General features: G+C 41.2%; 1 protein-coding gene across 1 annotated transcript in view; it reads left to right on the top strand.

The window, feature by feature from the left end:
* LOC126285360 (neurogenic locus notch homolog protein 1-like) overlaps positions 1-25,175 on the top strand; it is a 248,272-nt gene that overhangs the window by 139,473 nt on the left and 83,624 nt on the right. The window contains exons 5-6 of the mRNA XM_049984683.1: positions 3,894-4,064; positions 14,627-14,710. Coding sequence (XP_049840640.1) covers positions 3,894-4,064; positions 14,627-14,710 — 255 coding nt within the window. The remainder of the gene's footprint in view (positions 1-3,893; positions 4,065-14,626; positions 14,711-25,175) is intronic.

Raw genomic sequence — 25,175 nt, forward strand, 5'->3', positions numbered from 1 at the left:
GCTTTGGTGTTACCTATCTTCTGTACTGTGCCGTAGGTGGAGCTTTCCCAAATGGCAGTTACTGTGCTGCCATCAACTGTGTTCTGTAGTTCCAGTTTCCTCAAATTTGCCACTAATGCATAACGAATGAAGAAGTCGGTACACAATACAGGCTCGGTGACATCGACGACTACAAATGTACACATGGAAGGGTGTCGATAGTCAGTGCATCGTAGCCGTAGGTGGCAATTGTCGAGTCATTCCCTGCTTTCAGACGCAAACAGTCACCCAGTTTATTGTCAGCTGTGCACTGTGCTGGGAGTGTGTCAGTATTTGAGCTGGTGTCAACCAGAAAGGTCATACGTACAATATCTGTGATGTAGTGGGATGTGCTAGAAGCTGTAGTTTGTTTGGAACTTGAGTAGACATTGTACTGTTGCTGTGGATGTAACGGCTGTCACAGTTTGGTACATTTACTGCCAAGTGACACAGTTCCACTCGTCATTATTATGCATCCATGCCTTTCAGTGCTTTTTGTCCGGCTTGTGATCTGTAGTGATTAATAGACATTGTGGCTGCCGTTTTGGTAGGTGCACAGTGCATTTCGATCTTCATCAACCAAAATGCTTGCGGTACGAGCAAACATTAGTAATTTTGTCGTTGATAATCTTGGCGGTGGAGCACTGCAGTATGTCAGGACTGCAGCTGGTCGCTGAGTCCTCCCCGGTGCTGCCGCACTTGAATCTTCCTGGTCAGCAGCACTGTGTGACAAAGCAAGCTGGGATAATTTTACTTCCCCTCTTGTTTTGCCATCTGCCTCCTTAAAATTCATTTTTTCATATCTGACTAATTACCATTAACATATGCTGAGTATAATCTGCATTTTCATAAAAGAGGAAGGTTGACCCTTAGTTTAAAGAGTATAACACCAGATCTAATTTTGTGCTTAGTTTTCCGTATGTAATTGATTTTCTAATTTATTTCGACTATTTCTAGTCAGTATCTTTTGTTATAGAGTGAAACCCGTTATTGTTTCGTAACTTATATTCTGTTGTTGACATATAAACAAATATAAATTAAGTACTAATTGTAAACATTTGGAAGACAAAATGCTAGTAATCTTAAAGTATCTATTTGACTCTATTCGAAAAAGTGTTAGCAAAGCCAGCCCTTCATTAATTCCAAAGTAATTAACAATTTTGTCAAAAGTGTTGTTTGCGTAACTATATATGTTAATTTCGTGATTTTTTTAACAAATAATTTGTCTTAACCCTCGTAGTAGAAGAAACTGTTAAAAAGAATCAATTTTTTGATGTATTCAGCTAATTTAATGAGTTAAGTTTTAATTGTAATTTCTACAAATTTAACTTCGAACAATGTGTAGTTTCAGCACCTATTATTGTGAGGATATCTAGCCCAGAGACAGTCAGTCTACAGCTGAGTTTGAGACGAGGAACCTGTGTTGGCTAGGTCAACAACAATGCTTCAACTTAATAGTGAAGTAAGTGTTACATCAATAGGCCACGTGTTAAAACAATGACAGCGTCTGCTCCAAATGTAACTTTTTTTTTCTTCAAGAACTGTAAACTCTTTGTGGTTAGGTTTTTACAGCTCATAGATGTACAACAGTAAAGTGTTGCCTGCCAGAAAAATATATCAGGCTAATAGGAGATATGTATGAAGGTGCAATGACAGAAGCCAGGAGCAGTGCAGGTGCAACAAAGGCATTTACAGCAAGAGTAGGACTACATCGGGGATCTGCTCTCAGCCCATATCTCTTTGACTTTGTCACGGATGTACTAGTCAAAGACGTGAAAAAAGAGGCACCTCAGATCATGATGTTTGCCGATGATGTTGTAATCTGTGAACCCACCCAGGAGACACTTCAGGCCAAGCTTGAACAGTGGAGAAAAGCTTTAGAGGAAAGGGGAATGAGAATTAGCAGGGTGAAAACAGAGTATAAGTGTACAAAGGATGCCAAAGATCTATATATTAACCTGCAGTGAGAACAACTGACGCTGGTCAGGAAATTTAAATACCTAGGCTCTTACATGCAAAGTACTGGAGGCTGAAATACAGCGTATTATAAATAGGGGATGCATGAACTGGAAGAAACTGAACGGAGTACTGTCTGATAAGACGATTAGTTGCAGGATGAAAGGAAAGCTTTACAAGTCTGTGGTGAGGCCTGTGGTGCTGTATAGTGCAGAAACTTGGCCAATTACAAAAGCTGAAGACAAAAAGATTCAAGTGGCAGAAATGAGAATGTTAAGATTGGTGAGTGGGGTGACAGGAAAGAATAGACTAAGGAATGAGTACATCAGGGGAACAGTGAACATGGGGTCCATAGGGAAGAAGGTTCAAGAAAATAAGCTAAGTTGGTATGGACATGTGCAGAGAAGAGGGGAGCACTAATGGGGGAGAAGAGTTGAAGACCTAGAAATTGAAGGAAGGATCAAGGAGAAGAGGAAGATCGAAACTGAGATGGAAAGACAAGGCAGCAGGGGATCTTTGGGAGAAAGGATGGCCCATAGAAGAAGCAGTGGATAGGCATTTATGGAAGAGAAGGGTCCAGCAATGCTACAGCGACCCCACATGACGTGGGAAAAGGCTGAGATGATGATGAGATGTATAACAGTAAACTATTGTAGCAGTATGTGGATGTTCGCCTGCAACCTACGAATGAGTCTTATTGAAAGTTAAACAGTAGTGCACTGGCCATATAACTGTGTATTATTGGGGGGGTTGGGAACAGTGTTAGTTAAGTACTGTGAAACGCAAATGTGCACCTGTCGGCTACATCATTTAAAGTAGTCAATGTTGTACTTCCAGAATCCATTTTTCAGCCAGTGCCGCAACACAGTACGTTGACACCGAGGACAAAAAAGAAAGAAATAAAGCTGAGAACGTCGTCACAACTGCTGTGGCGAGTCGACTCTGGAGCTCTGCCGAAATTCAGAGTGGGTGCCAGGGCACGATGGTGGCCCAGTCCAGTCTCGCCTCTTCAGGCGAGTCTGGCATCTGTCAAGTGGACGGGCCGGGTGTTTCATCTGCGATGATATCACAGTGACTGTCACTGGCAACTCCAGTGCCACGTATATTCTAGTGGCCACTCTCGGCGTCTTCTGTCAGTCACTCTCTTTGTTACTCGTATCCGTGACACACCTGCTGGTGCCAAACACTGCATACGACAGCAAGTCATCTGAAATTGTAGCTGTGCCTATTATACATTGTTGATACTGTCAAAACTCTGAAGTGGTTTTTTCACCCCTGTTTTCTCAGCCGAGCAGTTGTCTGAGCCTTCAGTCTGGCAGTTTGTCGTGGTCAGCAGGTAATTTGGCTTTAAAAATGGGATAAGCTCGGCGATGTGGCAGGTTCGCAATAATGTCCTGCACCCACATTGTCACCCATCGTTCAGAGGCGTCAGAAGCTTGTCAGTGCACGATAATATATTCCGTCAGAGTGAAGCAAGTTGTTCGCTAGCTGAGACGTTTCTACAGGCATTTTTGTCAAAAGGAAGTATAGTGCTAGGATGTCTGCACATCAGATACCTCACTCCTCATATATGGTCTTCTGTAGCTATTGAGTAACTAGTTTGTCTGATGTAAAACATGTTGTTATAAATGTGGATAATATAAACAGAAATTATGCTTTCATATTTATCATACATCAAATAATCACTTTCACTCTTGAAAAACTGTTCATTTCATCCCTATTTATGAAATAATACTGGATTGGTGGGTTAGGTATTACAAGAATTATGCTTAATTGGACAAATTTTGTGTTCTTCTAATACATATGCTGATACAGAAGCTGTTAAATGTTGAAGATGTGATGCCCGAGATTTCAAATAAGTATTTTATTACACTTTTTGTGAGTCAGTAATTTCTTTCCCCACTTTTGTCTGTTTACAGTCAGTGAAGATTGTCCGAGCCACAAGACTTGCATTAATTCTCAGTGCAAAGATGTGTGTGATGGAACCTGTGGAATAAATGCAAAATGCGAGGCACGGAATCACGTGCCCATATGCTCTTGCCCTGCCGGGTATTCTGGCGACCCTTTCGTGCATTGCCGCAATGATCCAGGTGAGTACTTCTCGTGTGAGTGGTTGAGTGAATGAGATTAGTGTGAGAGGGATAGAGGACACACACTCAGTTCATGGTACACATCTGTGCAGGAAATATGGGGTAGCAGCTCCTATAGATTTGGCCACCTGCCACCTCAGTTTCCCCTTCTGAAGTTGATAAATTTGTAAAATATCTTGAAAATAAAAGTTCATTTGGAGTACATGGCATTTTAAATAAAATACAAAAATGCTGTACTCAGCTAATAAACAACATATTTCTGAAATTTGTAATTAGTCATTAATTCACACTACTTGGCAAGAGAGGATAACATATTCCACTATTAAACCATTTTAAAAGAAATTTTTTATATCCAGTGTAAATAATTACTGACCTGTTTTGTTACTGACATTTTTGTCTAACCTTTCTGGTTAAGTAATATGTTGTCGAATGGTGTCCATCGTGGTAGTAATATCACACTTAAAATTCACAAACTGATCTTTAAAAGAAGTGCTCAACTGATGCTGCCATTAATAAATTCACTTGCCATATTTGGGTAATCATTAAATCGCGAAATGATAGTAGTTAGTGTGTTTTGTTAGCTATTCAATGGATCCATGGGATTCTGTGAATCTTAATATTGCAGGGTGAGTATAATTAAAGTTCCAGTTTCAAAATGCTGTAAAAAATGAACTGTTGCTCAGAATAATGTCAAATTTGAACAGAATATTATTGAAGAAGGGGGAAGCATTATGAAAAAAGTAAATAAATTTTTCCATTAGATGATGCTCTAAGCATCATAACATAAATGGGTTCAGCTACAAATGACAAAACCAACTGTGCTGTGCAATGTGCATGACTCACAAGTTTGACCTTCAACAGCTGTGGCACTGGTAGGTAAGCCCATCCAACATGGCAATGTCATACCACGTCTATTGACTAGAAGACTAGTTTTTTCCCAAAAACAATAGTCAAAAATTGGAGGGTCATCTTATATTCACATATCAATCTATGCTTGCTGAGATCAACATTTTTACATAGTTTAATAAATAGATATAGGGGTTGTTTTACATTTACAAATGAAGCTTCAGCTATCGAGATCTCTGCTAGATTTATTTTTAAGACTTTGGAAGGGTGGGATGAGCAAATGATAGTCAAGTCGCAACAGACTAGAGATATCTTGATACACTGAAGCATTCGATGCAGTGTCGTTCTCGCTCGAACAGTCGAGGAAATTAGACTTGCACAGCATTAGTGCAAGGGATGCACAGGAAACTAGCGACCACAACAATCTACTGCTGTGTTTAAAATTTGATAATTCTGTGAAACCAAAGAGAACATAGCAATAGTGCAGATCAGAATGCGTCGTCTTGTCACACAGGATGACAGATTGTGTCGTGACCGGTGCCTTGTATAAAAAAGTATGGAGTGTTGTGTGGGGCTGTGGTGATGCACTGAATTCTTCTCCATACTGGTTTTAGTAGTTCCAGTAATGGTTGTGGGTCGTTGTCTGTGGGTGGCTTGAAAAGGTCCTCCGGTAGTTGCAGTATGTCTCCACATATCAATTCAGCAAGCAACACCTGTAAATCCTCTTTTGCAGTGTTTTGCACCCCTAGCGAGACCTGAGGGAGCAGTTCCCCCCATTCACCACCGTGACACACGAGTGCTGCTTTCATTTCTGTGCCACTTCTCAACGAGACTGTTACTATGTGGGTGGTTGCTGTCATACGCCAGAGGTCGATGCCCCACGTGATGCGTAATGCTTCAAACAACGAGGCGTCTACTGTCGTCCTCCATTGTTAGCGTGAGTGGTCAGCTGAACTGGGCGATCTACATTTGTGCAAATGTCGTAGCTGTGGCTTTTGCCATCATATCGGTCATCGGCGTCAGCTCAACTCGTCGTGTCACCCCATCAGTCATTGAGGAGATATATTTTTATCCTCACTATTTCGATAAAGGGCCAATGAGATCCAAAGGAATGTGATAAAATCATCCCCACAGAACTGTGAAGTGGCCTAGTGGCGATTGTGTGTGACGGCCGACTTTGCTTTGTTTGCAGGCAGTGCATGCGTGTGTCGACACTTTGCTGTCTCTTTTAACATCCAGGTGTATGAAATTGTCAGTGTTAAGTTCATTGTGGGGCATATTCGTGGATGGGAGAGATTTTGCAACAACTGGAAAGTGGCAATAGAACCATCGCCCCTCGTTTTCCAAGCGAAGCGTCGCAGGGTAGGTCTGCGTCTGTCTCTGTTCAAACCTCAGACTGGTCGGTGGGTCAGAAGCAAGCACCATAATTGACAGATCTGATGTCTGTTCCTGTGCCATTTGGAGGTAGTTCAGTTGAAGCAATATAGTATTGATCTGCCCATAAGTAGCAGATGTCTGTTGTAAATTGAGAAATATAGTCTAAGTATTTAAATTGTCTCGGAGTAACTCACGTCAACAGATGTCGAATCACGTCCGCAATCAGTTTATAGCCTGTATAAATCACAATCGCTCACCCGTCAATATCTTCACTGAAATAACGGACGGCTTTGTAGATTGCTAAAAGTTCTCGGTGAAATGCGGAGTACTGCGTTTGGGCTTTTGAGAGCTTTTTGTAGAAAAACGAGAGTGGCTTCACTTGCTCATTGATGATTTTTGTAGTATTGTGCCTATTGCTACTGTACTGGCATCAGTAGTGAATGTAAGAGCGCATCCAGCACCCGGTGGACTAAGGGCACTGTTGAAACCAAACTGTCGACTGAACGTGTGAAAGCCACTCGCATGTGTTCGGTCCGTGTGAGCTGGTGATGTCTGTGGGTGTTTGGTTGTTTCAGTGCATCAGTGAGTGGAGCCTGCATGTCCACTGCGTGTGGGATGTCTCTTCGGTAAAAATTTAAGATGCTGAGATACCACTGGAGGTCGTGGAATGTTTGGAGCTGTGGAAGATTTGCTAAACGGTGAAGCGAAGGTGGTGTGTCCTAGAAATGTGACTTGTTTCTGGGGAAGCTGTAATTTTTCCTTGTTGAGTTCGACCTCCACCTTGTCTAATGTACTGAGAACTTGTTGGAGTTGTCTGTCGTGCACTTCATTGTCTTTGGAGAACACTAATATATCATCTATGTAGGTGTAGCAATTGGGAACATTAAAAAATGCACCGTTGATGAATTTCTGCCACATCTACACAGAGTTTTTGAGTCCAAACGGCATTACCAAGAAATCGAACAAACCGAAAGATGTGCTGATGGCAGTTTTTTGAATATTTTCCAGGTGCATGCTAATCAGGTAGTATACTTTCTTGCAATCACCAACAGAAAGCAGAGTAGCCCCTGTTAGTTTGTGGGTAAAGCTTGAATGATCAATACTGGTCAGGAATCACACACAGTTCAAGCATCCAGTGTACGATAATCACCGCACATGCAGACCGATCCATCTTTCATCGGAACCACTTGTATTTGCGAGGCCCACGAGCTGTCAGACTGTCCAAGTACATCACACGACGTCATTTTATTGTCTGCTTCTTTTGCAGCACTGAGTTTTTAAGGATCTGGTCTGTGCACTTTGCATTGTACCACAGGTCCCAGTGTAGTGATAATCCTATGGACTGTTCTGTTTCGCATGGCACACAAATACACCTTTGAGGGTGCAATGAGTGGTTTTCTTCATGTGCATCCAGGAGCTGTAAGTCGTTTGTTGTGAGCTCATCCAGTGCAGCAAAGCTTTGTTGCATTAGATGGCATTGATACGGGTGATGGACCAGTGGTCTGTTGGTAGTACATCTCGATGTTATAGTATCAGTAAGTGCAGCCCCAATGATGGGTTGTGTGTCGTGGTGGTACAGTGCAGACCATTACAAGTCTGGGGAAAGTTTGAAATGTCACAAGAAGTCCAGCCCCGAACTGGTTGCATGACATCGGCGACATAGAAAGTCCACTTACGTTTTACTCTTATCAGCAAAAGTCACTGTTCTAGTTGTGTTGCTGTGTACAGTGTAGAAACATCGTTGGTGGCCAGGGGGTGCATAGGTTTCGAGGTGGATCACACCGAGACGAGGTGCTGCGGGAGTATACTGACATCAGACCCTGAGTTGATCAGGAAGTGAGTGTTGTGTATGAAGTCTGTGATGAATATGCATCCACCTCCTGTCGGAGTGATCACAGCCAGAAGGCAACTTATTGTACTGTGGTGTGCGAGTGCTCCTATTCCTGTCCACCGGTGGCATTCGGGTGCTTTTGAGGAAATACAGCATTTTCTTGCCTTGTCACTGAATGTTCGGTGGTACCAGCACATAGCATCAGCATTGGCCGATTTAGTTGTGGTCGTCCATCGTGACAGCTGAACTTCAATAGTGTTGGGGTGCTTTGGACATCGTGCTGTAGTGGTTTGTGGTGAACCAATATTGCAGTGTGGCATGTTGTTGTGGAGCAGTCAATCTGGGCAACAGTTGTCCAACACGTGAGGGTGTAGTTTCTGTCAGCCACTGTGAGTCTTGTCTTCCATCAGTTTCTGCCCGTAGGCTGTGTGTGCTGACTGGACCGCAGTCAGCAACTATGCGAGCCAGATAATCCACACCGTCTGATCGTTGATCTCTGTGTCAGTCAAGTGCCGGAGGCAGCACCGCAGCTGTGATGGAGTGCCATTGTTGAGTTGTGCCTCATATGGCATCAATGTAGTTGTTGTTCTGGTGGGTGTCTGAGTCTTCTCAGAATAGCTCATTATGCCTTCTCATATTTAGTGGAGGGTGTCAGCAACAGGATATCATAACATGCTAGTTCGCCTAAGTGACATAGCAGAGTCACAAATTTTCATGGATCGTCAGTAATGTCTCTGTAGGCAAAAAAAGCAGTCATCTGTAAGAAACCGGAACATCGCGTCGTCTGCACAGAATGGCAGGTGCTTAATGTTTGGCCCGGCAGGGGGCACAGTGTGCTGGCAGCTCGTGTGCACATTGCATGTTGTGGTATGTGGTTGCTGTGCCGTCCACAGGATGGTGACTGTGGTGGGGATGGCAGCACAGTGGCACAATTGTTTCCCAGTTGCTGTCATTCTGTCTCAATACAGAATGCCACCTGAGGAGAGTCCACGGAAGCTCGAGATGCCAGATAACCACCACAGTTGACTGGTGAAATTATGCTGTCGAGGTCGGCACTAGTGGTGGTCACCGTCGGAAGGAAGCCATCCTTATTGTCATGTGGCCTTCCTTGGCGATGCGGTGGTTGGTCGCGGTGGAGCTTGTTGCACAAAATTTTCTATACAGTGAGGGCATTGCATTGAGGCGTAAGTGGAGCACTGATGCAGTGTTCCTATTGTTGGATCTGAAGAGTAACTACTGTTGCAACTCATTATTGTCAATGCATAAGACCCACTAGTAATTTGAGGCTGATCAAAATTTTCACTCTGTTCATGATTTCAGTAGTCAATGTCAATTCACACATATGCTGCATTCTGTACACACCATTTTATTTCCACTCAGTACGATACATAACATCTGTTTGATACGAAAGCACTGGGTGTACTAACTACGGCTCCAGAGCTTATATGTCTTCCATCAGCTGTATTATTGTTCAGAGCTCCCACAAGTTCTCGTACAAGTACGGATACTATATACAAACATTTATGGTGCTTTTTAAGTAATGGTAATATTGTAAGGTGAAAATGGTGTTCTCCAAACGAACATTGCTCGATTCTGAGCACAGGTCAATATTTCATTTGGTTATGAAAGATTGTAATGATTTATGGAGTAGGTTGCAAATGGGAAATTCAGTCACTGTTCACATATTAGAACACTGGGTAAAACATTACAATCAGCTTTAGAAAAAGAAGGTGACATTCAGGCATAGTAAGGAAGAAAATTAACCCAGAATCAAAAGTCTAAAAAACAAATCAAAATTATGACGAGAATAAATTACAGCTACAAGACAAGTTGTGGAGATAGTACTGACAGACTTCACTAGATCATGTGAAGAGTGAAAGTTTGAGAATTAGACTGAACTGAGATTGTGATCTTTTATTTTCATATTAGTTGGCGTTGTTGCATGTGACCTGCACCCTAGAAGATTTTGCAGTCTGTGTTTCAGTTGCCCGAACACAGCACTGCGTAAGTGTCAGAGGGGAACAGTGACACTGGCTGGGATGTGCACGGCAGGGGGAGTTTTGGCCAGGCAGCAGATTTCGTTGTGCTCCCAGTGGAGGGAGCCCGTACCGTGTACTTCGGCTTTTTGTGAAGATGTACTACATTTAAACTACAGTTTGCCCGAATACATTTGAATTGACTTTAAAATTGGACCAGTGGTGGCTGTTGTGTAGAAGCATGAGAGCACATGAACACCCTAACTTTTGACACCTTTCAGATTTATTGGTTATTTTTCTTCGAGTGCTGTTAAACATAATGTAGGTGTGGTAATCAGAAATATATGGCACTGAATTTACTGCACCGTGCTACACTGCTACTCCTCAGTGAAACTCGGCATCAGGTCATGAGCAGACCTCCAGTTGCGCACATTTTGAGGAGGTTTTTTGCACACAAAACTAGCACGGCATAATTGCCTTATGGACCTAATACATAAGTATTTGATAAACGACATGCACGGTTCACGACGTGCACAGCTAGCTCTTGTCATTACAAGTTTACGTCGATGCCACCAGTTGGAAGAAACACACTGCAACAGAATTTTGTTTCCTTTCACTTGGCATAAGTCCCACTAGATGGTAGTACACTCTCAGATATACCAATTCACTCACTCTATAGTAAAATTAGGTCAGACTTCAAAATATGTTACAGCTATACTGATAGAACAACCTTATTTCATGGGGTTCTGAATGAGATATAGTACATTAAGTTTTGGATTTTATCATACAGTAATCCGTATGAGGCGCTGAGAACTGTAAAATACATTGTTGTTGATTGTGAGACTTTAGTTTCTGATATATGTTGATCTTATGGTGAGTCAGATTTATTTGTAGTGTAGGCTCGTGTTGTATACACGAACATTCGTAAAAACGTGTCTCATTAGTTTGTGACAATATGAGAGAAGGAAATTTGCTACTCACCATATAGCGGAGATGCTGAACTGTGATAGGCACAATAAAAAGATGCACGCAATCATAGCTTTCAGCCATTAAGGCCTTTGTGAGCAGTAGACACACATACACACACGCACACACACACTAACGCAAGCACATCTTGCACATACATCTGCAGTCTCAGAGGGACGAAACTACACTCAGTAGATTCTTTGATATTCACTTAAATGTGGAGTTGACAGCGGTGTGCTTTTGGTCCTTACAGTTCTCAGTGCCTCATTTCTATTCCAGTCAAGAGGTTGTGTCGGTAGACAATACTTCCTGAATTTAATCTTTTCTACAATGGGCAGTGCGTATTTGGAGTCAGTTGTTTATTGTGTAAGAATCTGCTATCGTGTGCAGTGTCCATGTTAACTCTGTCAAATCTATTTTAAGTGTTAACAGAAAAGAAAATTTCCAGGAAAAGTTAGCCACAAAGAAACTAGGGCTTCCCAGACCATATCCATTGACTGACTGCGAGAAAGTGATTAAATCATATAGACTTGGTTACAAGCGAACAAAGAAGCCTATAATTAGTGTAAGTTGTTGTGTGGGTGCAATGTGAGACAGTCTGATTTTCAGCCCTCAAGTTAATTTGTTAACTAATACATTTGTTTGGGATCTTTTACATTTGTCCAAAAAAATAAAAGGGCATGAACAAAATGTGTAATGGAGAGTAATGAAAGGTTAAATGCTACTTTGTTCTTGCCCTAAACTGTACTTATTTATGTACAAAACAACAAAATTCCCCACAACAGTTCTTTCTTTTTTCAGACAACTTATGCATATTATTACTATTATTATAATAATTATTATTACTGTTATTATTATTATTATTATTATTATTATTATTATTGGCAGTGGCTGTACTTTTACAAATATGTTGATAACCATAACTGTTATACAGCAGACGCTGTTAATTTTGCACTGTCATATTTATCTGACTCTAAAAATTTGTGAACACCCAGAATGTATACTCACAAGGTGGACATATGCAACAATAGTATACATTTCTGCAGGAGACAGTAAAAGTGTTGACATGTTTCCTGCAGCAACATTGTCATCATTCACCGTGAGGTATGGTGTGTATGAAAGGGAGTGTGTGAGTTGCTGGTTCTATGTGCCCAATAGGAGAGGGGCAGGTAGATGATATGATTGGAGGCAAGAAACATTGTAACATTTTCGTGTCAGTATAGAAATGGAATCTGATATGTATTTGGCAAAAAATGGCTGTGTTCTCAGGAGCCATTGCAACCACAACCTCACAAATTGCAATATATTCAAACGGAACAGCCAAAATATTTGTGACAACAAAGGCATAAATTTTACAGCTGTCTTATTAGGGTGATGGTGATGATTAAAAATAGTGATACCCCAGATGACAGGCTTAAAGCCAGTGAAGATGAAAATTAGTGCAAACCATTTCTTTTTATCTGTTTATTTCTCATTGTGTTATCCAACTGTAGGCAATTAATAAATGGCCTAAATTGACACTATGTATAACACTAACATTTCAGGCAGATACTTTATGCTAGTAGAAAGTTTGTAATTTTGATTAGCCAGCATTTGTTAAAAATAAATTTTTGTTAAGGAGGCTCTTTAAGAAAGGGGAGTCACCTCATTTTTAGAATTGTTTTATACTCGGGTAAATACAGTATCCATTCTGAGGCCAAAAACCACATAAAAAGCAAGAATGACATCAGTTTTTAATTGTTCTGAGGCCAGAAACTGCATAAAAAGCAACAATGACATCAATTTTCAATTGTCATGAGGTGAAAAACTACATAAGAAGCAATGATGAAATCAATTTTTAACCATCACGAGATGGCGCAAGATGTGTGCAACATGCTGTCCAACATTTTCTGCCACAAGTTGAAACTGAGAAACAGCGTGTTTCACAACAGATGGAGTTTCTGAGGGGTCACATTCAGAATGTGTTGTGCAATTTGTGCCTTCAGTTCAGCTGCATTCATAATTGGAACACCGAATACAGCACCTTTCAGATAAACCCAACAACCAGAAGTCACATAGTTTAAAATCAGGTGAGCTGGATGGGCAGGCTGCAGGGAAATGAGGCCAATAATGCTAGCATTTACTTAATCCCTCCACAGCTGCTGCTTAAGTGGCTGTGCACTGTGTGGAGGAGTGCCATCTCACATGAAAGGGATCCTGCTCATGCACGTCCACGCTGTTGAAGGGCCAGAGTGACGTCTGTATACAAAACACTCTCATAGTATTTATGAGTGACAGTGCAGTACCAGGACCCATCTCCTCAAAATAATATGGTTCTACAATAAATTATGCTGTCGACCAGTGCCACACACTCACATTTGCGGAATGAAGTGGTGCTGGGTGATGAGTGAGTCTGCTGTCTGTATTCTGCAATTCTGTGTATTGACATGTCCGTGGAGAGGGAAATTAGCCTTGGCTGTGCACAGAATGTGTCCCACGGCCACGGTCACAAATAAATGTTTCAGCCAGTAAGTTTGTAGTCAACAATAGAACACACACACATACACACACACACATGCAAACGCAGCTCACACACACGACTCAGGCAACTGAAGCCACACTCCAGTAGAATCGTAATGTACACAGAAAAATATACTTGAAAGTGGATTGCAAATGCTAGTGTACCTGACTGCAACACACAGCAGGACATACATGAAGCACACCTCAACTGGTGATAATGCTTGAAAATGACCTCAGTACTCAGATATCCAGTTACTAAGAACTGTGTCTGGAAATCTGAATGCCAGCATTCATGACCCTATCTTACCAAAGAAACTCTAATACTATATGGTGGAAAAGAAATTTTGTGGTGTTAAAGAGTGCCTATTAAATTAAATATGTGTATATTATTCTTTATAATGGTTGCAGTTGCCTGAGACTGCAGTTGTGTGTGTGAGCCGAGCTTGTGTGTGTGTGTGTGTGTGTGTGTTACTGTCGTCTGACAGTCTTTTTTGTTGTGCCTATCTGTGGCTCAGCATGTCTGCTATATTGTGAGTACCAACTTTTCTTTCTATAATATTGTTATAATTAATTTTGCTAGAGAATGTAATCAGAGTGGTTGCTTCTTAGGAAATAAGTAATAATGGATGTTTTCTGTTGTTGATATGTCTTGTTTTTCATACATTCACTGCTCACAGTGTAATCTTACAAAATGAATAAAATTCAATTCAATTAAAAAAGCCATCTTCTTGAGCAATGGTTGATGTTCTCGCAGACTGATCTCTAAATGAGCTATCTTGTCTGGCTGGAGTGTAGGCGGTGAGCACATATAAGATTTTTTTTTTTCTTTATAATGAATAAATTTCACTGCATAGATGCTCTTACATTGGGATGTATTTCACATTGGGTGCAGAAATTAACTGCAAGTAAAGGCCATTCTCTGCTTATTTGTAGTTCTTTTATGCAATTCTAATGCTACTTGACAATTTGTATGCTTTTATCTGGTGGCTCATCGTGTTCCTGCATATTAAGGCAGTTTCAGGCATTTCACATGTTATGCATTACTAATGAAAACTTTTCTTTTTCAGAGTCTCTTTGCATACCAAATCCTTGTGGAAAGAATGCACAATGCAAAGTAGTGAACAAAGTGCCCACTTGTTCGTGTCCTCCAGGTACAGTACAAACCATAAGTATAATGTTACGTGTTTAGTAAATAATTCAGTACATAATATAGAACGCAAAAATTCTAACACATAAAAGGAATATCCCAAGCGAATGTGAACTTGGAAGATGTGTAGAACATTTTACTAGCAATTAATATAAATATTGGGTTGGAGCCTACAAGGTCTGTTCTGCTCAAAAAATTCCGGAACATTCATAATTTCGAGCCAACAATGTGTAGGAGCAAAATGCGGTTGGCATCCCTACACATGCCTATTTTTAGTGTGTAAGTATGGAAAGTTTCATTGTTGTATGTTTGTTAGTTATTTTGTCCCTGCTGTTTTGAGCCGAACATTGTGCCGCATAGTTTGTGAATTTCAAGATGGTAGAGTTAGAGGAGCAATGTGTCTGTATTAAATTTTGCATGAAACTCAAGAAAACCTTTACAGAAACACACCAAATGTTGCAGGAAGTCTATGGTGATGAATGCTTAAGCTGTTCTTGGTGTTATGAATGATTCACATGATTTAAAAATGGCCGGAAAAAAGGTAAAGGTGACCATTGTTCAGGATGCCCTTTGACGTCTACCAACAACACTCATGTAAGGAACATCAGTGAAATTGTGTGTGCCAATCAAAGACTTAGTGTCTGAGAGATTGCAAAAGAATGTAACATTTCAGTTGGATTATGACATGAAATCCTGACATGGCATCTTGGTATGCATCGTGTTTCCACCAAGTTCGTCCCATGGCTCATAAGTCAAGTCAAGAAAGACCTTTGCCTCGCAGTCTGTGAAAAGCTTTTGATTGCGCAAATGAGAACAAAATGTCTCTCAAGAAAATCATAACTGATGATGAGTTTGGGTCTACGGTTATGATGTCTACCAAGACCAAGGTTCTGTAATTTTTACATACCTCTTAAGTTCATAGTGTTTTTCCATAAGCTGAATAAACACAACAGATACACATAACAGAGACTTTAGTCATAATAATATTTACTCCTTCACTGTTTTCAACAAGACCAAAGAAGCTTGTTAGTCAGATCAAATGTCAAAGCCATGCTGATAGTTTTCTTCGAATCTGAAGAATTAGTTCATCATGAATTCGTGCCACAGGGATAAAGCATTAATTGATGATACTATGGGGACATGTTGTGACACCTGAGAGAAAGTGTGGGATGGAAACTGCCTGAAATGTGGCAAGACAACTCTTGACTCTTGCCTCACGATAATGCAACCACACATTCATCCCTGTTGGTTTATGTCTGTTGTAAAAAAACACGAAATCACTGTGCTGCCTCTTCCTCTATACTCTCCAGAACCGGCCCCTGTGGACGTTTTTTTATTACCCAAGTTAAAACCCTGTTGGAAAGACACAAATTTGCAACGATATATGAGATAAAAGAAAATTCGCAGACGGCACTTCACGTGATCCAGCTGCTTCTGGTAGTGGAAAGGCATTGGGGGTGGTGTATCAGCTCTGGAGGAGAGTAATTCAGAGGAGACCATGCACAATAAGTAAAATATAAGTGTAGAAAAATTTTGTGGACAAAATTCCGGAATTTTTTGAACAGACCTTGTAAGCTTACAGTGTTTTTCCATAAACTGAATAAACACAACAGATACACATAACAGAGACTTCAGTCATAATAATATATACTCCTTCACTGTTTATAACAGTCGGCCAATGGTGGGGTAACTTTCCAATTGTGCACCTGTAGAAATCACATGGTTTTTAGGCAAAGAATTCATTGAGCCATGTTCAGAGTGCATTTTCATCCAGAAAGGAAGTTACTTGAGGTTGTTCGATAGAGAGTTGAAAAGATGAAAATCTGAGTGCACAAGATAAGGTGAAGAAGGTGGTTGCAGAATGAATTTCAAATCCAACTCTTGTTTAGTATTTTTTGTCAGTGTAGCCAAATGTGAACGAGCATTATCATGGAGTAGCATCACTTCACACACTCTTTCTTGGCATCATTCTGGGATTGTGTCTGCAACGCAACTCAGTTGTTGACAGACAATGTCAGCAGTCATAGTTACACCTCAGGGAAGCAATCCATAGTACTCCAACCATACCATCGTTGCTCCACCAGATGTGTGACATTATGTTTTATGCGTGTGCACAGGTCTTTGTAGAGGGAGTTGTTGTTTTATTTTTGCTCAGTCATTTCTTTCTTTTCCCTATGTTAGCATGAAGACACTATTTCTTGTCACCAGGAACAATACAGAACAGGAATGGTCGGTACTGTTCACAAGCCAATTGATGGCAAGCAAGCAGAGATACACATACTTGGTGTATATGACCCAGGACAACTGGAAGATCTGGGAAAAACCTGGGAATTTTTTCATCTGGGAGAAAACTGGGAAAAACCTGGGAATTTTTTAGAATTCCAGGAATTTTTCATTGTTTTTGTTTTCAGTTAAATTTTAGTAATTTTGAGTGGCAAAAACCGATACCCTAACAAAGGGTATTACTGTATCGTGCTACAGCAGAATAATAATGCAGCAATAAAACATGAACAAAGGGAAAACGATAATAAAACTTAAATTGCAAAGGAAATGTGCCATGTACAACAAAAAACACAGTGCTCATACAAGCGTCTGCCAACAGCAAAATGTGTCAAGTCTTTAGGAAGACTATGCAATGCTTCATAACAACAAATTGCCTCTGATGTGTGTGACCTCACAACTGTTTACATTAGATTCATTTCAACAGTTACAAGCGGGATCATGTGCATGCACAGTTGAGTAGTACGTTCTCCCGCTTCTGGCTTCAGAATTGTGACTGTTGGCTATAAAAGCAGTCACAGCAAGCAGCTAGATGCTACCGGGAAAAAGCGCCTAGCATCCACCGCACATTCGTCTATTGTTTATTCATATGACTTTGAAACGCATCCCTGTCGATTTTTGAACACATTCTATGTTGATTTCCTAATGAATCACAAGTTGATTTGTGAATGCGTGCATAGTGTACGTGATGTCTCTGTCAGGGGAATCTAGAAACAAACTTTCCTGCAGACAAAAGGGGCTATACGAGCTGAGCGGAGTAAAGCCGAACGGGTGAATGCCAAGCGCTGTCTCACGATGTCGTTGATCGAGTTTTCGAATGATCAGCGTTGTTGTAATTACTAGTGAAATCCACAGACTCAGACTACCAGAGTGGAAATAAACGACTAACAGGAATAAAAGGCAAGAAAGGTTACGTATTATCTTCTCGGGGTATCTAAGAAAGTGAAATTTTGACGGTAAGTTTTGGGCAGGTTTCTGACTAGTAAGGGCCAATTGTACGGTCACTGGCTAGCAGCTGCTTTCTGTTCTGAAGTCACACGGAAAATGCGTTGAATGAATATGTAACAACGCCCAACCGGAGAATAATCGCGGGATAACTAAACCGATGATTCTGGCAGAGTTAACCGGTGAATAAGCTTTGACATTGGCAGGAATATTTACAGAATTAGTGATCACAAGAATTTACTAGAACAAGGAAAGAGAAGAAACGGGAACATCACACAAATTATGGAAGAATATGATGATTCCAAATTTGTATAAACATTTCGTGCTACTACTTTTCAATCTCATGCTTGAGAAACTGGAGAGTATGGATGAAGTGTGAAACTATTTCATAATGTCAAGCTTTTTGCTTGTAGTAGGCCTAATAGGCATTTGATATTGGTACTTTGTGAATTGTATTCTGTCATGTTATAAAAAGGACCATTTGTGCCAAAACAGTCTCGTTTATTTAGGGTTTGTTACAATAGATGCAGTATTAGAAAGGCCTGTTTCATTTTAGACAGTAAACAGTGACAAAATAGACGTAATCAGATCGAGAAACCACACCAATCTTGGGTCCTATTTGTATTAACAGGTTTTTCAGTATTAGACAACAACATTTAGATTTTTCATGTAGCAAAACGTTTAACGAACTTTGATGAAGTAATAGATTCTTTCACAGAAAGGAAAGCACGCTATGTAAAGCTGTAGTAAGAATTGAGAAAAAAGAATTCTAGGAGGTAAGGATGGAAAAAATGTGTACTGTCTTGCTTGTCTTTACTGGTTTTATGTAGCCTATATTTAATTTTGTCAGACAAAGCAGCAAGTTGTTAGCTAATAGGGAATAAAGAGTGCAAAACTTCTGAATAGTTCGTTTTTTAAAAGAAAGGGGGGCAGGATGTCAAACCAGCTGACATTTCAATTTCCTCTGTTCTGAATATAGCTGGATGGCATCCATTACAAAATATACACGTTTCAATTCCACAAACCGAATTACAGTGACGAGCGATAGAAGAATGCTGTGTGAAGAGGCTTGGCACTGCACTCCCTGTACTTTGGCACACTTAAAACCAAATAACATGTCTTACATTTCGTCGGCCACATATGTTTTATGCATCAGACTTTTCAGAAGGATGTGCACTACAAAATGAACATTTTTTTTCTTTCTTTTAAACGACCTGATGGTGGGGTGTGGGGGGGAGGGGGGGGCATTATCTAGTATTGCCCTGGTTCAGAAATATTGTACATCCAGGGCTGATGCACAGAGCAGTCTGACTTATCTGACTTACAGTGGGGAAGTTGGTAGTCTCCACATGACCCGTGTTTACATTTAGTGGTTTCGCTGTTTCCTCTTTGTTTATGGTTCTCACATCAAATGAAAACAAAAGGGTTTTCTGTGGCCGGGAGCTATCAAGTGAATTAAAATACATTCACATAATTACGGAAGGCTAAAATATGTTATTAGTTTCAGATTTTATTTTATTTCCATCTTTCTGACAGTCAAGCATTAAATCCTTTGCAGAACAGTGAAGTTATTTTTGTCGATTTGAAAGAAATTTTCTTTTATTTGTTTTTTCCGCTGAGGCAGTCAATATACGTATTTGAAATGAAGTGTTTAATTCCACACTATTGGCTAGTTTCAACTGTTCATTGCATTTCAAGTGCACGTTTTCATCTTCTAGCATATATATATATATATATGTTTGGAACTGGTATAAGGGCTGATGGAAAGAAGGATTGCAGCCAGAGATGGGAACTTTAAGTGTGAGGCCTTTGGGAGTAATGCCAAATGTCAGACAAGCCTGAGTAAATAAAATATGGGAGCGTAATCTGGCTAGGGTGAAGGCATGTTTGCGGAGGGAATGTAAATAAAATTTAATGGGGTCATTGTAGGGATGTTGTGAGGTTGACATGGTATTGGTATGTGGAAAGTGTAATATGAGGTTAAAGTGAAAGTAAAGAGAGATTTATATAGGGAGAGATAAAGGTGTGAAAAAAGTCGAAAAAGTGTTGGTTTGAGATGAGCTTTGTTGATCATGTGCTCAACTTAGGTTGGTGAACAACAATGGGTGCAAAGGTTGGGTAGTTATGTTGTCTCCAGATCACGTTAAAGGGTGGGAAAATTCAAAAAAATTTCGAGAAATTCAAGAAAATTTCGACAAAAAAATTTTTTCGAAAAAAGTTTCGAAAAAATAATTTGCGAAAAAATAAAATTCGAAAAAAATTTTCGAATAAAATCTCGAAGAATATGTGTGTAAATGTATTCAAAGGACTGGTTATGTACTGGCAGGTTATGATAATGACGCTAACAATTGTTTCATGAAGAAATAATAACGTGTAAACCTGTGGGAAGCTGCTAAAAATGATCGGTTTTGTGGGAAAAACGGGAATGGAAATAAAACGAAAGTTGTTGGAAAAAAAAAAAAAACTGAGATAGTTGTGTAATGGGTGAAAGGAGCTGAAGCTGTGAAATAGTATTCACGAGTTTACACGAAATGTTTGTAAACTTGGAACAATGGATTTTATAGCAGCGGTTATGTTGAAAGCGTTGAAAATTTTAGGTTATGGTTTGGAAGTAAATTACGTATTATTGAGTATAATTAGGCAGGATAAAATGTATGGTAGATTACGGAAAAATGGAAGATGAATGCAAAGTGGAACTTCTTGTACAAACGAAAAGAGAAAGTAAGACGATAGAGAAGATTTCGAAATCCAACAGAGACAATAACAAACGTAATTGTTGGGTTCAAATTAATGACGATGTAAATAAAACAGAAAGAAACTTCCACATGGGAAAAATATATTAAAAACAAAGATTCCAAGACTTACCAAGCGGGAAAGCGCCGGCAGACAGGCACATGAACAAAACACACAAACACACACACAGAATTACGAGCTTTCGCAACTGGCAGTTGCTTCGTCAGGAAAGAGGGAAGGAGAGGGAAAAATGAAAGGATGTGGGTTTTAAGGGAGAGGGTAAGGAGTCATTCCAATCCCGGGAGCGGAAAGACTTCCCTTAGGGGAAAAAAAGGACAGGTGTACACTCGCACACACACGCACATATCCATCCGCACATACACAGACACAAGCAGACATATTTAAAGGCAAAGAGTTAAGGGCAGAGATGTTAGTCGAGGCGGAAGTACAGAGGCAAAGAAGTTGTTGAAAGACAGGTGAGGTATGAGCGGCGGCAACTTGAAATTAGCGGAGGTTGAGGCCTGGCGGATATCGAGAAGAGAGGATATACTGAAGGGCGAGTTCCCATCTCCGGAGTTCGGATAGGTTGGTGTTGGTGGGAAGTATCCAGATAACTCGGACGGTGTAACACTGTGCCAAGATGTGCTGGCCGTGCATCAAGGCATGTTTAGCCACAGGGTGATCCTCATTACCAACAAACACTGTCTGCCTGTGTCCATTCATGCGAATGGACAGTTTGTTGCTGGTCATTCCCACATAGAAAGCATCACAGTGCAGGCAGGTCAGTTGGTAAATCACGTGGGTGCTTTCACATGTGGCTCTCCCTTTGATCGTGTACACCCTCCGGGTTACAGGACTGGAGTAGGTGGTGGTGGGAGGGTGCATAGGACAGGTTTTACACCGGGGGCGGTTGCAAGGGTAGGAGCCAGAGGGTAGGGGAGGTGGTTTGGGGATTTCATAGGGATGAACCAAGAGGTTACGAAGGTTAGGTGGACGGCGGAAAGACACTCTTGGTGGAGTGGGGAGGATTTCATGAAGGATGGATCTCATTTCGGGGCAGGATTTTAGGAAGTCGTATCCCTGCTGGAGAGCCACATTCAAGGTCTGATCCAGTCCCGGGAAGTATTCTGTTACAAGTGGGGCACTTTTGGGGTTCTTCTGTGAGAGGTTCTGGGTTTGAGGGGATGAGGAAGTGGCTCTGGTTATCTGCTTCTGTACCAGGTTGGGAGGGTAGTTGCGGGATGCGAAAGCTGTTTTCAGGTTGTTGGTGTAATGGTCGAGGGATTCAGGACTGGAGCAGATTCGTTTGCCACGAAGGCCTAGGCTGTAGGGAAGGGACCGTTTGATATGGAATGGGTGGCAGCTGTCATAATGGAGGTACTGTTGCTTGTTGGTGGGTTTGATGTGGACGGATGTGTGCAGCTGGCCATTGGACAGATGGAGGTCAACATCTAGGAAAGTGGCATGGGATTTGGAGTAGGACCAGGTGAATCTGATGGAACCAAAGGAGTTGAGGTTGGAGAGGAAATTCTGGAGTTGTTCTTCACTGTGAGTCCAGATCATGAAGATGTCATCAATAAATCTGTACCAAACTTTGGGTTGGCAGGCTTGGGTAACCAAGAAGGCTTCCTCTAAGCGACCCATAAATAGGTTGGCATACGAGGGGGCCATCCTGGTACCCATGGCTGTTCCCTTTAATTGTTGGTATGTCTGGCCTTCAAAAGTGAAGAAGTTGTGGGTCAGGATGAAGCTGGCTAAGGTGACGAGGAAAGAGGTTTTAGGTAGGGTGGCAGGTGATCGGCGTGAAAGGAAGTGCTCCATTGCAGCGAGGCCCTGGACGTGCGGGATATTTGTGTATAGGGAAGTGGCATCAATGGTTACCAGGATGGTTTCTGGGGGTAACAGACTGGGTACGGATTCCAGGCGTTCGAGAAAGTGGTTGGTGTCTTTGATGAAGGATGGGAGACTGCATGTAATGGGTTGAAGGTGTTGATCTACGTAGGCAGAGATACGTTCTGTGGGGGCTTGGTAACCAGCTACAATGGGGCGGCCAGGATGTTTGGGTTTGTGAATTTTAGGAAGTAGGTAGAAGGTAGGAGTGCGAGGTGACGGTGGGGTGAGGAGTTTGATGGAGTCAGGTGAAAGGTTTTGTAGGGGGCCTAAGGTTCTGAGGATTCCTTGAAGCTCCGCCTGGACATCAGGAATGGGATTACTTCGGCAAACTTTGTATGTAGAGTTGTCTGAAAGCTGACGCAGTCCCTCAGCCACATACTCCCGACGATCAAGTACCACAGTCGTGGAACCCTTGTCAGCCGGAAGAATGATGATGGATCGGTCAGCTTTCAGATCACGGATAGCCTGGGATTCGGCTGTGGTGATGTTGGGAGTAGGATTAAGGTTTTTCAAGAAAGATTGAGAGGCAAGGCTGGAAGTGAGAAATTCCTGGAAGGTTTGGAGAGGGTGATTTTGAGGAAGAGGAGGTGGGTCCCGCTGTGATGGAGGACGGAACTGTTGCAGGCAGGGTTCAATTTGGATAGTGTCTTGGGGAGTTGGATCATTAGGAGTGGGATCAGGATTGTTTTTCTTCGTGGCAAAGTGATATTTCCAGCAGAGACTACGAGTGTAGGACAGTAAATCCTTGACAAGGGCAGTTTGGTTGAACCTGGGAGTGGGGCTGAAGGTGAGGCCTTTGGATAGGACAGAGGTTTCGGATTGGGAGAGGGGTTTGGAGGAAAGGTTAACTACTGAATTGGGGTGTTGTGGTTCCAGATTGTGTTGACTAGAATTTTGAGGTGTTGGGGGGAGTGGAGCTGGAAGTGGGAGATTGAGTAGATGGGAGAGACTGGGTCTGTGTGCAATGAGAGGAGGTTGAGGTTTGTTGGAAAGGTTGTGGAGGGTGAGTGAGTTGCCTTCCCGGAGGTGGGAAACCAGGAGATTGGATAGTTTTTTGAGGTGGAGGGTGGCATGTTGTTCTAATTTGCGGTTGGCCTGTAGGAGGATGCTATGTACAGCCGGTGTGGATGTGGGAGAGGAAAGATTGAGGACTTTGATTTGGGATAGGAGTTGACGGGTGTGTTCATTGGCCGAGTCGATGTATAGGTGAAGGATTAGGCGGGTGAGGGCTATGGATTGTGCTGTTTGGAACTGGTATAAGGGCTGATGGAAAGAAGGATTGCAGCCAGAGATGGGAACTTTAAGTGTGAGGCCTTTGGGAGTAATGCCAAATGTCAGACAAGCCTGAGTAAATAAAATATGGGAGCGTAATCTGGCTAGGGTGAAGGCATGTTTGCGGAGGGAATGTAAATAAAATTTAATGGGGTCATTGTAGGGATGTTGTGAGGTTGACATGGTATTGGTATGTGGAAAGTGTAATATGAGGTTAAAGTGAAAGTAAAGAGAGATTTATATAGGGAGAGATAAAGGTGTGAAAAAAGTCGAAAAAGTGTTGGTTTGAGATGAGCTTTGTTGATCATGTGCTCAACTTAGGTTGGTGAACAACAATGGGTGCAAAGGTTGGGTAGTTATGTTGTCTCCAGATCACGTTAAAGGGTGGGAAAATTCAAGAAAATTTCGAGAAATTCAAGAAAATTTCGACAAAAAAATTTTTTCGAAAAAAGTTTCGAAAAAATAATTTGCGAAAAAATAAAATTCGAAAAAAATTTTCGAATAAAATCTCGAAGAATATGTGTGTAAATGTATTCAAAGGACTGGTTATGTACTGGCAGGTTATGATAATGACGCTAACAATTGTTTCATGAAGAAATAATAACGTGTAAACCTGTGGGAAGCTGCTAAAAATGATCGGTTTTGTGGGAAAAACGGGAATGGAAATAAAACGAAAGTTGTTGGAAAAAAAAAAAAACTGAGATAGTTGTGTAATGGGTGAAAGGAGCTGAAGCTGTGAAATAGTATTCACGAGTTTACACGAAATGTTTGTAAACTTGGAACAATGGATTTTATAGCAGCGGTTATGTTGAAAGCGTTGAAAATTTTAGGTTATGGTTTGGAAGTAAATTACGTATTATTGAGTATAATTAGGCAGGATAAAATGTATGGTAGATTACGGAAAAATGGAAGATGAATGCAAAGTGGAACTTCTTGTACAAACGAAAAGAGAAAGTAAGACGATAGAGAAGATTTCGAAATCCAACAGAGACAATAACAAACGTAATTGTTGGGTTCAAATTAATGACGATGTAAATAAAACAGAAAGAAACTTCCACATGGGAAAAATATATTAAAAACAAAGATTCCAAGACTTACCAAGCGGGAAAGCGCCGGCAGACAGGCACATGAACAAAACACACAAACACACACACAGAATTACGAGCTTTCGCAACTGGCAGTTGCTTCGTCAGGAAAGAGGGAAGGAGAGGGAAAAATGAAAGGATGTGGGTTTTAAGGGAGAGGGTAAGGAGTCATTCCAATCCCGGGAGCGGAAAGACTTCCCTTAGGGGAAAAAAAGGACAGGTGTACACTCGCACACACACGCACATATCCATCCGCACATA

The sequence above is a fragment of the Schistocerca gregaria genome, chromosome 8, assembly GCF_023897955.1.
Source record: "Schistocerca gregaria isolate iqSchGreg1 chromosome 8, iqSchGreg1.2, whole genome shotgun sequence".
Lineage (NCBI taxonomy): Eukaryota > Metazoa > Arthropoda > Insecta > Orthoptera > Acrididae > Schistocerca > Schistocerca gregaria.